This window comes from Eumetopias jubatus, unplaced genomic scaffold (genome assembly GCF_037043125.1).
Source record: "Eumetopias jubatus isolate StellerSeaLion01/CBP00866 unplaced genomic scaffold, mEumJub1_p1.0 scaffold_5, whole genome shotgun sequence".
Lineage (NCBI taxonomy): Eukaryota > Metazoa > Chordata > Mammalia > Carnivora > Otariidae > Eumetopias > Eumetopias jubatus.
The window spans coordinates 73164872-73181600 of NW_028274811.1; the positions used below are offsets into that span (position 1 = coordinate 73164872).

The 16729-nt window shown below is 36.5% G+C and overlaps 1 protein-coding gene across 11 annotated transcripts in view; it reads right to left on the reverse strand.

The window, feature by feature from the left end:
* The window catches only part of MCTP1 (multiple C2 and transmembrane domain containing 1), a 505859-nt gene that overhangs the window by 140078 nt on the left and 349052 nt on the right, over positions 1-16729 (reverse strand). For 8 of the 11 annotated variants that reach the window (XM_088023395.1, XM_088023389.1, XM_088023396.1 and 5 more), the window contains 4 exons: positions 15393-15495; positions 14961-15062; positions 14506-14580; positions 12060-12179 (listed from right to left, as the gene is read on the reverse strand). In XM_088023395.1, coding sequence (XP_087879521.1) covers positions 12060-12179; positions 14506-14580; positions 14961-15062; positions 15393-15495 — 400 coding nt within the window. Of the gene's footprint in view, positions 1-12053; positions 12180-14505; positions 14581-14960; positions 15063-15392; positions 15496-16729 lie in introns of those variants that run through there. The other 3 variants (XM_088023392.1, XM_088023390.1, XM_088023397.1) reach the window with 3 other exon arrangements.

The following is a 16729-nucleotide window of genomic DNA, read 5'->3' on the forward strand; positions in this document are numbered from 1 at the left end:
CAGATCTGAAAATTTATGTGAGGATAAGATGCATTAGAAGTTGGTCCCTTGCCCATTTTACCTCTTTCCGTTCAAGGCCGGACATACCGTCTGGCTCGGACATAGGAACCAAGTGCATTCAGAATGGTTTAAGAAGATTGGGTGCAAAATTAATTAAAGCAGTAGGTCCAATGAGAAGGGAGATAGCAATTAGAGGTAAAACCCAGGTGCCCTATTTTCCTCCTCACAGAGAAATTATCTTTTCCTTTCTTTTCTGAGCCAACTCCTTGGGAAATACAGCAGATGATAAAAATCCAAAAGAAAATAACAGCACACGCAGGAGTGAAAAAGAGAGTGTGAGCAAGAGCGCACACGAGACTACTGCTGGGGTCTCCACCTCGAGTCCTTAAGCCTTTATATGCTATACTCTGGGGCTGCCTGCTGTAACCAGTTAACATTTCTGGCCTTCCAAGAAAATATAACTCGTCCCTTAAAGTAGAGAGAGGAAGAAGAAATAATGGAGTGTCCCATTTCCCACAGTCAAGAGGAAAAGGAGAGAAATGTTCCCACACTGATCTCATTAAGATGACGAGAATAATGAGTGTGAATCTTATGTATGAATCTCCTAGTAGATAGAGAAGGGCATAAATGTATCCCACATTCACGCTTTTATGATGCCTGATATACTACATTTATTTTCAGCTTCATCTGATACTACTGTTGGGGGCTTCTGTTACAATATTACAGCTTTAACTTCAAGTTTTGCCGCTGAAGTCATCGGAGTCAGCCATTCAACACAGCTTTATTGAGTGTGCATGAAAACGGGGAAGATCTGTTAATGGCAACTGAAATGCATCTCAAGCAGAACTGCCTGGATTTATTTCCTGTCACTGGTTCTAGTAATGGATTAAAAATACTGACAAATGACATTTTTCAGTTTATAATCTATTTTATTTCCTAGTTCCTTAAACTTAGGTTAAACATTCTACTCAATTAGAAATAGAACCCGGTATTACTAAACACGTCTAGATATTATTAAATATTTTTGGACGGAGGGTCACGCGTTTTCGGCTAAACACTGACGAGACGGTTTTTCTTGTGATCTATTTCTCTTTCTTCAATCCGATAGAAGATATTTTCAAACAACAATTTTAAGTTATATCAGCTTTCAAGAAGGATACAAATTCTGAAAGGCAACATCGCTCCCAGAAACAAAAAAACCTGTGCTATAATTGTGTGCAGCGTTCAAGCCTAAATGATCCACAGGCCCGGGTACTTCAGGACTTCAAAGCATTTCATATAGGAGATTTAATTTGGCTTTCTTCACCCCAGTAACTTTAATGGCAATAAATTGGTGCATCAAGCTTACAGCACATAATTTATATGATGACGGGGGCAACACCCTACAAAATCTAAGAGTATCTCAACATATGCCCAAATTATTATTTTAGTACTTCTACTACTTTGTAAAAGGCTAGACTGTTCTATTAGATTGCTCAATTATAGCTAGAAAAATTTCGATTTACAGAATTTTGAAGGATATGTAGGAGGAGAGCAATACAGTGAAGCTGGATCACCCATTTTTCCAAAAGATTCAAAATACAGACACTTTTTTCCTGGCATTTATTTAGTCTAATGAACATTTAGGCCATGGACAGCTTCATCCGAGCTACCATTAAATCAATATGAATCAATAGAGATGGTTTAAACTGTTTAAGTAACTCGTGAAAATATATGTTTGAAACCTGGAAAATATATTCTTAATGAGTCTACATTTACTTTTGGGAATAAGTAATTTATACTACTTGGAGGCCTAATGACATTACTTGTCTAAAATATGCCTCACTTAGACACACAGTGAACCCTTTAAGAGTTCTTTATTACTATATACTCATCTCTGCAGTGGGTTGGGGAGCTATGGCGTGATGTGACCTCAACTAACAGAAAAGTTCGTTAAAACATAAGACCCACACGTATTAACCTCAGGAGGAATACTAAGCAAAGTGAACACAAGTTTACTCTTTCCAATAGGCAACGGTAGCCCTCTCAGGTCAACATACTGCTTAACAGGAAATACCAACAATTGGAAGTCCAATTTTATACACTTAGAATTCTACAGGACAGGATCAGACACTTGGCTTTCTTTAAGCACAATTTGACACCTAAACTTCAGGACAGAGAGGTAGATATTTCTATCTTCCTTTCTTTCTCTCTCTGTCCCTCTTATCTTTTCAAGGCTGCTGTCTTTGAAGTATCCACTCCCAGCAACTGGGGGAGAAGGAGAGTTAGTATCTCAGTAAGTCCCTTTACATTATAGTACTTTCATTTCCTCTACCATAAAATGGTCTCCAAGCTCCCTTCCAACTGTAACATTCTACGATTTCATCTGCATCCTTCAAAGCCCATACAATCTCCACCTTTGTAGGCCCCTTGCCTTTGCCATGAAGCAGGTGCTCCATGCTGAAGGTAGGATTGGAATAGGTGTGTTGCTGGCATCCTGAGCACCAAGCCATGATTGCACCGAATCTACTTCCCACATGCAATGTGTCCACTCTACAGCTAGGACTCCATCAGGGGATTGACAGGTTTTGTTAGTGGCTCTAGTCATTATTTACGACATTGCTACTGTGGGGAAACGTGTTCCAAAGTCTAAGCAACTGTCTTACAAAACAGACTTTTACATCTTATTTGAAGGTTGGGAACCTACCTAAAAAAATATTTAGTTTTAACTACATCAACCGAGATTTAGGACTTAGAAAGTGTGGTAGGAGTCTCATATTCTGAGAATTTTAAAATAAAATGAAAGAAATAGTACACTGCTAGAGAAGCTAGTAGAACCTACGTGAAAGGTTTCCTTTATAAATACCAGCCTCCCCGTTGAGGCATGCAAGAGGCTCTTGCAATGGAAGAACAAAACTCTATTTAACATAACTTAAACACAACCAGAAAAATGTTCAATATTGCCACCTAGCCAGGAAAAGTGAACTCTGGTATCTAAACTTCTACATTTATAAATTAATTTTCTCTGAGTAGCAGCCACCACTTTACTAATATTGCTTCAAAATGTAACACCTCCTTTATACAACCTGAGTATATTAAGTTGTGGATAATTAATGGACTACTTTTAACATTGGCAATCTATTATTTTATTTTTTTAACTTTTTAAAAAAAGATTTTATTTATTTGTGAGAGAGAACAAGCAGGGGGTAGGGACAGAGGAAAAGGGAGAAGTAGACTCCCGCTGAGCAGGGAGCCCGATGTGGGACTTGAGCCCAGGACCCCGGGATCATGACCTCAGCTTAACCAACTGAGCCACCCAGGCATCTGGCAATCTATTATTTCAAATTAAATCTAAAAGATCTCTGTAATTGACTAAGGAAAATAATATTTACTTCACCAATGTTTTATGACAAAACTGAATGATACATTTCTTTCAAACACTTAAGCATTGCCTGAAGTCTGCATGGCAAGAAATGTGTAGAATGCTAACAATGGAAAATGCCCTAGAATTACCTGCATAGAGCTAAGTGGAATATAAAACAACATATATTTACATATTATTGATAAATTGCAATAGTAAAAGTTTTTTGAATCCTATGGGGTATTAGACAACTTGACATACAGAACAGCCAGTAAAACATGTATCTTCACTGTTTTAAATGACTTCCCTATCCTTTTCCCTTCCCTTCCAATGAAGATCTAATAGGTAATGGAGCCTAACGAAGTATGCTTTTATATCTCTGACATAACGATATTCGTTTAAGAATGTAAAGATTATCTACTAGTCATAAATACAGTGCAATGTATAGACAAAACCCATCAAAACCTCATAATGATGGAGGTTATATTACTTAGGCAGAATTAATGTTAAGCCCACTCTCCATTTCAGTGAAGCACAACAATGCACCCTTGGAATTGGTATAGAGAAGAAAACTCTCCCATGGATTTTCATAAGGGGAAGATTCAATTCGTTAACCTCTATGAAGCCAAACAAAAGCCTTTCTTTAATTGGACTCTAATGTAGTCAATAATTTTGTGTAGAGATCACAAATTATCTTTCTCCAGACTGATTACCTATCGGAATAATTTCTATTGCATGCAAACTACAGAATATTGAAACTAGACTTCACTACCGAAAGCATGAAAATGAACGTAGCTAGGCTCACGTTAAACTTCATTTACAAGCATGCATGCTCAATGCGGGGGGGGGGGGCAATATGGCACCCGAGGGGGCAAAAATTGGTTCTTGGGGGAGAATTAAAAAAAACTTAGATATTACAATGATTTGTGACCTTCTAAAACCCAACATTCCCTGAGAAAATCTTATTCCTTAGCATTTATTTTCTCTCATTTAATGAAAATTTTCTTCTTAGGTGGTTGAATATGGGGGAAAAAACCCACTGAGAAACACTGACTTAAGATAAAATAAAAGCCAGTTTTATCTCTAACATTTCCTTTTCCATTCTTAAAATCAAGGTTGCCTTTCATTTTCACCCAAATATGTATTGACACTTTAATATAATTTCCATCTTTTCTTGCTTGTTAGCTTTTCTCTGATTTTCTCTTCATTACGTCCCTTTGAGCCAATAGCTGATGACTGGTGTGAACATGAGAAATGGTTACTCCTTCATCTTTCCTCTCTTACTGATCGCTGATGTGACCACTTGCTGAGTGTTGGGCCTCTGTCGTCACAGCAAAGGAGAAGGTGCAATGTGGATTCATAACTCCCAGTAGCCAAGCCTGGCTACTGGGTCTATCCCCATTTCTGACTGTAATGGTCAATGTCATGAAATGAGGGCAAGAGAAAACAGAAACAACACACACACAAAAAAAAAACCAGAAACAACTTTCTTAACAATATTTCAGGTCAGCTTCTCCCTTGGCAAATTAATTCAAATACATTCATAATTCTAAGGTACATCTTCATGACTGGTCAAAATAGAAAAACGGGACAAAGAAAGCATTCTATTCCAATTTCTTAATATTTGCCTGATACAAGGGGGCATGAAAATATGCACAGAGTAAACTCACTGACTAAAGTATTTTAATGATGGCATTTCTGTGCTAATTTAAAATCTTTCAGAAGAGTTATTACTTACTTTACAACATCTTAGTAAAATAAATCATAGAATTATCTCATTCATTTCAATGTTTTTCTTTGCAAAAACCCTTTACATGATAATATTTCACAACAGAATGTGGCTTGCTCTTTTGTCACCAACAATTTGAACTGAAGCCGGAAGGTAGAAAATTCTTCTGAGGACAAAACATTGGTTTAGGAATCTGAGGACAGATTGTGACTTCATTATTTTATAATTGTTGATCCTTAAGTCAACTCAGTTATAAAATCTGGACGAAGTCACATATGTGTAAAGGGTCTCACAAAGGTCCTGAGGCTGAAACTACCTGAGAAGTAATGCTTGTGGTGAAGTGGGACAGCCGTACAGCCAGAAGGAGATCACACTGAGCCCCTGGTATCCCCAACCGCCCCAGCTTTCATTACACAAACCATGAAGATTCACGAGAAGGCTAATTCCTGAATTCAATAAGGTATCACCATTATGTTTGTGATATTTGCAGTTTATGTTTGATTATAATATAGCGCAATAGCACTCTACCTGAGAAAAAGTGAAGTAGTTTAAATTTTCCCCCAATCATCCAGAGAAGAATATGTCCCAGGTTATAGCATTTTACTACTTCCTACCTTACAGGACAAAGGAGAGAGAGTAGAGATAATAGAAAATGTGTGTGTGACATGCTGTAAGAGTTAAATTCTTCTTCTTGTAAGTACACAATAAAATTTCAGAGGAATAAGCTTTTCAGGGGGTAGTAGACTCTGTGTCTTAGGTGATTATCTCCCTCCAAAGAACGGGAGGCCATTTTGCTGACATCTCTGAAAATAGACAACAAAAAAAGGATGTTGGCACCATTTAAAGAGAATTATGCACTGATTTGAGGAGTGCCTTTGTAGATGTAACAGCTAAAATACAAAACAAAAAGACTACACATTTAAATAGATCTATAAACTGAGCTAGAGCATCACTCCTCATGAAGGATTAGAGAAATCTAGTCAAAATGCTTTGTTCCATTAATACCTGATTTGCTACATTTCCTAAGACTCACGGTTGATTTTTAGCTAACTGTGATTATTCCTAAAACTCAACTCACTTCTAGACTGTGGTCTTTGGGGGGCTTTTACGCAATTGCAAGAATTTATATGCAGTGCTTTGTGAGAGGCACCACCTAAGAAAACCTAATTTTTTACAGGCCAATGTTTGAAAAAAATTTTCTTCCTTGGAATTCAGATAAATTTGGGGGAAAAATGTAGAGTTTGACTATCAACTTAAAGTGTATGTCCATGTGAATTGGACATACAATCTATTTACTGAAAAGAAAACTGTAGTACTGGAATCTTCTAAGTGTCAATAGTCTTTGACTTTGTAAAAGGAATTTTAAGTCATTTCAGAGGTATACAATCTTCTAAATCAATGAAGTTCTATATAGGCTCTCTTCTTTACTCACACATTTGTAAAGGAAATGTTTAATGTACCTTTAAAATTTGTATAAATTAGACTGGAAGTATTGTTTAGTAAACTTAATAAGTGTTTTCAGAGGAAAGCATAAATGAAGAAGGGTGGACAAAAGGAAATTTTGATCTACATAATTTTAGGAAGATGAGAGAATGCAAGGATAAGACCATGAGTTATAGATCATTTTGCTTTAGTACTTGTTTCTTTGATTTTCGAGGGTCCTTCTGTTTTTGTTGTTGCAGGGAAAATAACAACAATTACGTCTGGACCATTTCCAATTTTGCTGCTTAGCACTAAAAAAATAATTGTAGCAACAACAACAAAAGCTTCCATAGAAATCATCTGAAAACTGCCATAGACTTGAAGCATAATTTTGTTGGTGTGGTACTACTGATAATCTCTTAAATGTCAAAAACAGAAATTTCTGTTGGAATCTTAAAGTTACCTTTTCCTGTGTCCAGTGCAATCCCCCCACAATGCTCACTAACATGAATGTTGAGACTTGAACTACATGTAGATGTACCTATGCCTTTGTCTTCACATCGATATTTCTTCTTAAGCAATGCCCCCTTTTTTAGTCCTTGAACATGAAGGCCACTTAAAATGGCCGTATTGTTTGTAACAACTTTTAGAAAAATCCATATGTTCTTTAATAGCAGCAGGCTTTCTCCCCAGAAAATAGTGAGCCTATTGTCCTCGGATCGTTGTATTATATTCCCAACGCCTCTGCAAGTTCAGTCCTTCCTCCTTTGCTTATGCTTCCTCCATTTTTTTTTTTTTTTAATCATTTGGCTACACAGAGCTGCCTCATGTCATTCTTTGCATGCATCATCCTGTTTTTTCTCTTTTCCTGCATAATGGCCCGGCTTTTCTGAGAGTAGCTGTTGCCCCGAGTGTGATCCTTTACTAAAATGGGGAGTGAATGAAGGTGGAGCACAAATTATCTGGAAGCAAAGGAAAACCAGGCATTTGAAAAGGACCCAGAGAGGAAGGAGTAATGAACCAGAGTGGCCTGGATGAATTGCTGTAGAGGGAATTCTCAATTTTGACACAAAAGGAACATAGGGATACCAATGCCGATCGAGGTGGGGGGAGAATCTCCGTAGGAAGCCTGCCTCATAGGCTGGTCAGTTCAGAGGGTTGAAGCCAGTAGCCTTCCAGAAACAAATGTATTTTATGAGTAACAGTTAGGCATTCAAACATGCCCGTTCTGGAACACAAAGTACTCTGAGGGTTTGACATCCCTTCATAATTCACGTTCATTGTTCCTCTAAGTAAAATATGTCTCCCCCTGTAGTTATTCTGTTAGGAATTGTACTTTAAAGGCAAGAGGACATTTTTGATAATGCACATCTTAAACTTTTCATTAAACTACCAAATTTAAATTCTACCTTTTTGTGCACTCTGACATTTTTGTCTGGCATTTTCATTAATTTTGCGACATACATAAATGTAGCTGAAATGTTAACTGATCAATACTTTGTCTCTCTCATGTAGCACTAGCGCTCTATTCCCTAAGGACCACACAGCAGAACAGAAATTAAATGTGTAAAATATCAAATGTTACTGTTAAACACAGCGGCACTCACTGTATAACGACAGAAAAGGCTAAAACAATTCCAAATGGACAGATGGTACCACAAATTATCTACAATCACATTTAAAGATTAAAGTTTGTCCTGTAAAATAATTCTTTGACGCACACTGAAGTGTGTCCTTTTACTGATAGCTCAGTTGTCCAATTATTTTTGTGCTCATTACAGTGAGAAATGACAGTACTGAAGAGAAAGAGAGTGTGCACTCTGCTTTTTTTTTCCATGTTGCACCCACTGACATCCACAAGAACACAAATGTCTGGTCAAGAGCCTGATGAAAATTAGACCCAATTTATGAGACATTTCCACATCTACAATAGATGATTCCGAAAGACGAGCAGGGCCTTCTGCGCCACATACGTCTGTGTTTGCTCTTAGGCATACAATATTCATAGTAAAATTTAAAAACCTAATTCATAGCATGCAGTAACAAGGACATTCCCAGGAACACGCTTGCCTCTATTTTATCCCTCACCTCCCAGGCCGATTGCAAGCTTCTCATCTCGGCCGCCTGCTCTGCATCTTCCCCAGCACACACAGGTAGTGCCAAAGAGGCTGGAGCAGCTCTAACCCTGCATTTCTCAAGCTTTCCACTTGAACTGACATTGGGACAAAAAAATTATTGTTTTTCCATTTTGATTTCATTATTCTACATTTATTTTTGGATAGAAAATTAGCAAAGAAAAATAAAACGGAATAGGAAAAAAAAAGGCACTTAAGCATTACGAAGTTTACTGATCTGGGCCTAAAACCAAGCCACATAATGTGCTCCGTGAAGCAGCTGCATTTATGAAAAAGTGGGCCAAGTGGAACCAATATTATAATAATAGACCCGAGATCCATCAACAGGGAATGATGGGAACAATATGTTTGTAACAATGGGGTGCTGCTCATACTCCTCTCCTAATAGAAAGCAGCTCTTTTCAATAAACGGGCCTAAAAGGGCTCTGGTTATGCAATGAGATCTTTGAAACAGTTTTTTTTTTAAGATTTTATTTATTTATTTGACAGAGAGACACATCGAGAGAGGGAACACAAGCAGAGGGAGTGGGAGAGGGAGAAGCAGCCTTCCCACCGAGCAGGGAGCCCGATGCGGGGCTCGATTCCAGGACCCCGAGATCATGACCTGAGCCGAAGGCAGACACTAGATGACTGAGCCACCCAGGCGCCCCGAAACATTTCATTTTTAAATACATCATTTAATGTCTGTAAGAGGAATCAAAATCCTACAACAGTTTTTTTTCTGAATTGTTATGAGACTTAGATTATAAGGTGCATATTAGAAATCTCTTTTAGAAAGAAAATAATATCTGTTGTGCGCTTTGGGCAAGGTTCTTTTCTGTGCCTCAGTTTTTTCCTCTGTATATTGGGAAAATAATAGTATCTATCTTATAATTATGTTGTCGGGAATATTAAATTCATTTATGCATGAAAAGCACTTTCGTGCCTTAGTACCTGTAAAACAGTTTCCTGGCACATAAATGCTCAGGAAGTATGAGTTGTTGTTATTTTTATATAGAGGATTACTGTATTATTATTTAGAGGATTATTATATTATTATATATTAGTTGTTATATATATAAAACACATATAGAGGATTATTATATTATATATATAACACACATATGGCACATATATAATGTAATAATGTTATATATTGTTACTATATAGAGGATTATTATATTATTATTTAGAGGATCAAATTCATTAGAATTTAAGTAAAAGTCGAGGGAAAACTGCTGCAGAGCATTAAGCTATGTCTATCATCATTTAATAACCAACTTTACTAGAGCAAAGCCCTATTTATGTGGCATCATTCAAGAAGACTTTCTCCTCTTTAGAAAAATTTTCAGACTGACTGACTGGTTTATTGGCTGGTCTATTGATTTAGATAGCCACTTATACTGGGAGCCTACCAAGTGCTAGATACTCTGCAGGTGATGCTGGAGTACCAGGGTGAAAAAGGCAGGGCCCCCGTTCTCAGGGAATCCCCACCTCAGGTCTAGATACATGCAGTTCAGTTTTGTTATTTGTTATTTCAACCACATTCAGTAGAGTGTGATTCAGTGCTTCTATTCAATGAAATGGTTAATATTATCATTTCTTCCTCAAAAGTACTCTCACTGCATCTTCACATGCAGCTTGTGAGGCCTTTTTTCTCACCATCAGTGTCTGCAGGCCCTTTTCCTACCTTCATGGTGGCCTCCCCCTCTTTTTTGCAAGCATCTTGCGTTCAGTTTGTGTTCTGTATGACCAAGGCTGTTGGAAACTGACTATAAGCTAAGAGAGATGATATTATATTTCCTTCCTGGTGAACTTTGATTCCCTTACAGTGAAACCACTCAAGTATTATCAGATACGTGTACTAAAGTTTCTTGGACTTTCGGTGCCTGATTTTTTTTAATCAGAAAAAATTGGGGATAAAAGTCTGCCATCTTGAATTCATTTCACATGAGTGACCTCAAGAAGCCAGAGGGAGTTTATGAAAACTTACACAACACATTGTAATGTTAAAGCATTCAAAATGAATGTTCCTGAACGAATCACATAATTATAGAGATTTCTCTGTTTTCAAATTTCGCACACAGTTGTAGGGAATGACTTTGGAAAGAGTGAATCAAAGATGGCATCATGGCATTTTCAGGAGAATATTACTGTGTCTGTTATAACGCCCCGCGGAACCTCGAAGTAATGGCATAAAATACACACAGAAACTCAGTATCGTTTTTTCCTCATTAACATCAAAGTGCCTCTATGATAGTGAAAAATCATAATAAGGTTTGCCTAACAGTACCCTGACGTATTTATTACGTGAAGGCCCTAAATAAAAGAATATTGAAAGAGGCAGATTTTCTTTTCTAAATCCTAATGATGATGGCAATCGCTTTCTTTAAGGAGACAACAACATGTCTATGGGAAGCTGGCCGCCTAACTTTCTGGTAACTTACAACACAAAGGGACATACTCCCTCTTTGTTCCATGTGCTCAGACATTAATGAAAGTCCCATACAAGGCCTGAGAGGAGGACAGAGCTCAAAGTGCTAAACAGATGTGCATACACTCATTTGAATGGTAATACTAAAATGTTGATTTGTTACTATAATTAAGGCTCTTCTTGTAAGCCCCCATAATAAAGTCATATTTTGCTAACCTGGAAACTATAAGGAAGCATAAGGTACTCATATTCTAACAAATATGACAATAAAATAAAGGATTTCGAAAGAAGGACTCCACTTAAACTTCAAACTGAAATCCTGAATAAGCAAAACTAATGTGAGAGCAGAAAATCTCAGCTAAAGCTCAGAGGAAAGTATTCTCTCAGATTTTCGAGCTCTGCAAGTTGGTCTCATCAGCAGTTTTTAAATAACCAAAGTAAAAGGCCACAAGATGAACATTGTTAGAGGACTATTTGGATCTATCAAATTCTCACTTGTGACTTTTTAAAAACTGAAAATCTCAGAAACAATAAAACGTCTCTTAAATAGGTCACATCCACTTCCAATTGACTCACATATTCAAACATTACCAACTAGCATCCTACTGCCAACGATTTTCCTATTTTGAAAAAAAAAATCTATAAAACAATAAAATTAAGACAAGGTTGGTCAAGATTATTAATTTTTTTTTAACACTAAGGACCTTCCTTGGCGCTGTTATTGGGATTTAGAATTATGCAATATGTAAAATTTTACTTTTTGACTGTCATGGAGAAAATTATATATTGGCTGAGATATCTTGCTTTCCGGAAATCTGGTGGGGGGGGATGTGTATTCTTGGACTCGGACCTTGAACGATCCATCAGGTTCCAGCCCACGGCAAATCTGTCCAGTCAAGTCTTAAAATAGGAGTTTTAAAATGGCCACATCAACATAACTGTTACTATAGCCACAGAAACATGCAGCTATGATTACTGAATTTAATGAATAACAATGTAAGTAATAAAGAATTATCATACCACAAAAGCAGCGAGGCTCCTTGGGGGTGAATCCCAATCAAAGCAACTATTAACATAGTATGCAGCATTTACGAGCACCATGACACAACGCTTCATTCTGATAAAGTTTCTTAGTAGCAGCTGTAAGGAAGATGAAAATATTATCAGAATTTGCAAGACTAAAAACCATCAGATATGGTACAAAATTCTTCAAGCTTAGTGTGACTTAAAAAGGATTCAGAAAGTTAATAAAGTTGTAAGAATATACCAAGCAATTTGGCTCAAGAGTCAAAGGAAGAGAAGTATCTCTGAAGAGAGTAGAAAGAACTGAAGTACAAGAGCAATTTCTCAGCTAAATATATTTTCTTAAATAATATTATTATGTGGGTCGGGCTACCTTTGTTCAAAAGAAAAAAAAATCTAAAATCTCCAAGAGATTAAAAACATTTATATACTGTGAACCTTAAATATATTTTTTTACTCTTAAATCTCATTGTGATTTTAAGATTCTTTAAATGCTTTAACTTCAAGATATTTCAAAGTGAAATGGATAATGTGAAATGTTTTAATTTCACGTCTTAGAGGAAAACCTGTCAAGTATTGCTTTATTACAGAAAACAAAATTTTCACCATTTTTGTAGGAACCTCCCTTATTTACTATCAATTTTTCAGTCTCTGTCTCTCGGTCTCTCTCTCAGACTCTCTCTCTCTCCCTCTCTCTCATTCTCTCTCTCTCTTTTCCACAATTTAACCTACATTTTCTCATTGCTTTTTTCATAATTTTGGAGTTAGGAAAAAACTTATGGTAACCAAGTGCTTTACAAAATCTTTCATTAAAACGGTATATGAGAATTGATATAATTTAAATCTAACATTTAAAACAAGGCATGACTACAACTATAAAAAGAACAGCCCCTATACTAGATGAGGGTACAAAAAATGATCTACAGCTGTGTTACTAATTAGAATACTACGTCTGCAGGTTAATATTTTGCTAATGCCAAATATACTTCAATACTGATCTGGTATTTTTAAGAAGTAGTTATGTGAAGCTTCTTCAGGTCATTTAGAAAAAATGTGTGTGTGTGTGTGTGTGTGTATGTGTATATAAATATAGATGTCTGTACAGGCATATACCAGTTTTAACAAGTTGTTAAAATTGAAATCCTTTCACGAAGAGTCACCCTATTTGTTTCCTTCCTCCCCTGATGACCTTCCTTTTAGAGCTCCTTTTATTACTTTTATCTATAATTGTGAAAAAAATGTAATCTGTATTTCTATTTAGATAGATATTGCATTTGTAATTCATGTACTGTCTTTAAACAACCAAAGATCCCACTGTTTATGGTGAATTGATTAGATTAAAAACAAAACTAATTTTAGTCTTCTAATAGCACAGAAAATCGTTAAATATTTTAACACACACAAATGAGTTTTGTAAACTTTATAGCCATAGCAAACACATTTTATTTTAGCTGCGTTAATTGGAAGTAAGCATTTTTTTAAAGAGGTAGCTTAGCACCCTTTCTTAACTTGATACCAAACCTAATTTAAATCTACGTCTAATTATAAGATACAGAGCCCTAGTTAAAATTTCTTCATGACAGAAAAATCAGATGTGCTGATTTTCTATTTTCTTCGCTAAAAGTGCCAATAAAAGTTCACTTCTAAAAGACCCTAGTCAAAATCTAATTAACAGGAAGGTTTCCCTTAAAAGATGGAGCCCCCTCTCTTGTGGATTAGAGGGAAGAGCTTTACCCAGGGCTCGCTTTACACACACCTGCACCATACCTGTGGGTGGTCTGGACATATATTTGAACCTCAGCCTTTGGTGTTCTCATTTACACATTCCATGGCAATCAGACAGTATTTTATGTTCAAAATGATCATTCTTTGGCTAATGCATGAATACATATCCATTCTACGCAGCGCCTACAGTATCCCCTTTCCATTCTGACCACCCCCATCCAACTTATTAGTTTGGTATTGTCCTTGTTTGATCTCTTACAGAAAGGAAGGGAAGAGAGAGAAAGAAAAAGAAAGAAAGAAAGAAAGAAAGAAAGAAAGAAAGAAAGAAAGAAAGAAAGAAAGAAAGAAAGAAAGAAAGAAAGAAGGAAAGAAGGAAAGAAGGAAAGAAGGAAAGAAGGAAAGAAGGAAAGAAGGAAAGAAGGAAAGAAGGAAAGAAGGAAGGAAAGAAAGAAAGAAAGAAAGAAAGAAAGAAAGAAAGAAAGAAAGAAAGAAAGAAAGAAAGAAAGAAAGAAAGAAAGAAAGAAAGAAAGAAAGAAAGAAAGAAAGAAAGAAAAAGAAAGAAAGAAAGAAAGAAAGAAAGCCATTTCACATAAGTAGATGATCAAAAATTCCCTAGTCTTCCCCCCTCCACACTTCCAAAGTTTATTTGAATTTACCTAGATGTTTTACAGATATAATCAGGTCTTCCCAGAGGGATTCATCTTTCCTTGCTTTTTACCTGTTTAGAGAGTCTGTTTTCCTCTTCAATGTACTTCTGTTCTTTGGGTATTAATGTTCGTAAGCTGGCTTTCACCTATACATCAACATATGTGTCTGTTATGGATTCATATATTACCAACGTTTACAAGTTTTTCACGCAGTTCAATTTGCAATAATTCCTAAAGTTTCAGAGTCCTGGCTGCTGCGCTCATAAAATACAAATGTATACAGTTGCACATGCACGCGTTTGCACCGCTTACGCCGGCAGGCAGCGGCCGCAGTACGGAGGCCGTGGCAGCCGCCAACTGTAACAGAAAGCGTGGGTGTGCCAGTCAGTGGCGGAAGCGCATTCCCCAGGATACATCAAGGTTCAGAGAAAACGAGGAATGACAGAAATTCTCTACAAATCAGGAACAAAAGCTTTCATGAAACTGAACTCTTTAGCAGTACAAAAAAGCCAAAGTTAAGACTTACAGCATTAAAAATCACATCTATTTCAAGATAGATGACCCCCTTTGTTGGCCCTGTCAGCTGCTTGTTTTTCAAGACGTAGGCTTTCTGTTCACCATTTTGAATCTGCGGGAAAAGGACATGACAGCCGTCTGTCTCGCGGTCTCCGCTGAATACACTCCCTCAGTGACCTTTGACCCCCAGCTGCTGAAACTGACAGAGAACCCAAAACAACTGTGGCAATTCTGACAAGTACCTGTTCATTACCAGGATCAAGTCTGTCAGGAAAAATTAACTATCATGGGATTCAACATGGCCGTGAATTGAGTATGTTAAAATTTTTAGTGTTCTTATTACAGACCTTGGTTGAGAAATGACAGATACAGAGCTGAGGGTTTTTTTTTTTTTTCCTTGAGCAAAAGCAACACAGAGCAGTGTCAGGTGAATAAAACTTACAGACAGCAATGGTATAGCAACTTTGCCCAGAAAGTCAGCACTTCGATCCCGATCTTCATCATAAACTGTCACTTCAAGAACTGAATGGATATCTTTAATGTTGCTGCATAATAAATATACGTAAGAAGAAAAGACTTCATCAGTGGGGAACAAGAACAAAAATGCTTTTGAAAATTTAGATGGCTCCAGCTGATTTTGTGTGTATGTGTTTTTATGTATGCTATTTGCATATACACATATACAAGGTAGCTTGGTATCTGACAGAATTTCCCATAATGCACCTTCACAGACTACAGTGTTGGTTCTATTATCTGGAACTTTGAACACTATTGTAATTTCAAGTTATAATTTTTAATGAAATATAATTTTCCATCTGGATGGGCACAGAATTAGCATAAAAAATCAGTAAGTGGCATTGATGTTTTTGAGACTTTTCCCTCTCATTATTATCACAATAATTCCTAGCTTCCTATTAACCCCATGTAAAACTCCATTAAATTTGATATCAGCAAGAGTCACAGTATATCTCATACAATTTTTCTTTTTTTTTGTAATAGTAGGACATCTCCTTTGTTTACAGTTCCTACCAAAATATTGACTTATTTCTGGTAGGTTTATAGTAAAAATTAACCAACACAGAAAACAGAATGGAGAAAATGTAACATTGATAGCTATTGTACCACCCCAGGATTTAGTGTCCCATTATGTTCCAAAGACAACGTATGTTAATAAACAACTGTGCGAGCTCTTCATTTTTGTTTCTGGAAAAATAAACCCCAACTGCTGACAGCATTTATTCTTTGATCAAACTGTTTACCAAGAAAACATGAATTAAGAGAAAACAAAAAAAATGAATACATTCATTACTGAAAGACTGCAACCACATGTGAGAAGAGGCTTTATCGGGGCACAATCAATTAATGGCTTTGATAATAATCAAACCTATTCATTCAATTATGCATTCCAGAGAAAAACACTCTCAACAATCTTAGGAGTGCAAGTCTCCTGACCAGGCTTTCATCTCTTATAAAAATGTGGAATTCCTTAAAGATAAATTGGTCAGATAACTAAATCTGATTAGTTACTCGCTCTTAAGCAGAGACATTATAAGAAATTAATGAGGAATTTAGCAGTTTTCATATACAAAAAAATTAAACTATGTTAGAAAACTTTTAAGAAGTACTCTGTTTGGAGAGTTTTCCTTTGTTCAGAGTTCATTTCTAAAGCCCAGTTTAAACACACACACACACACACACACACATACACACACACACACATACACACACACACCCTGGACTTAGGAGATACCATGGTGTAGATCAGCAGCTTTTATAGTG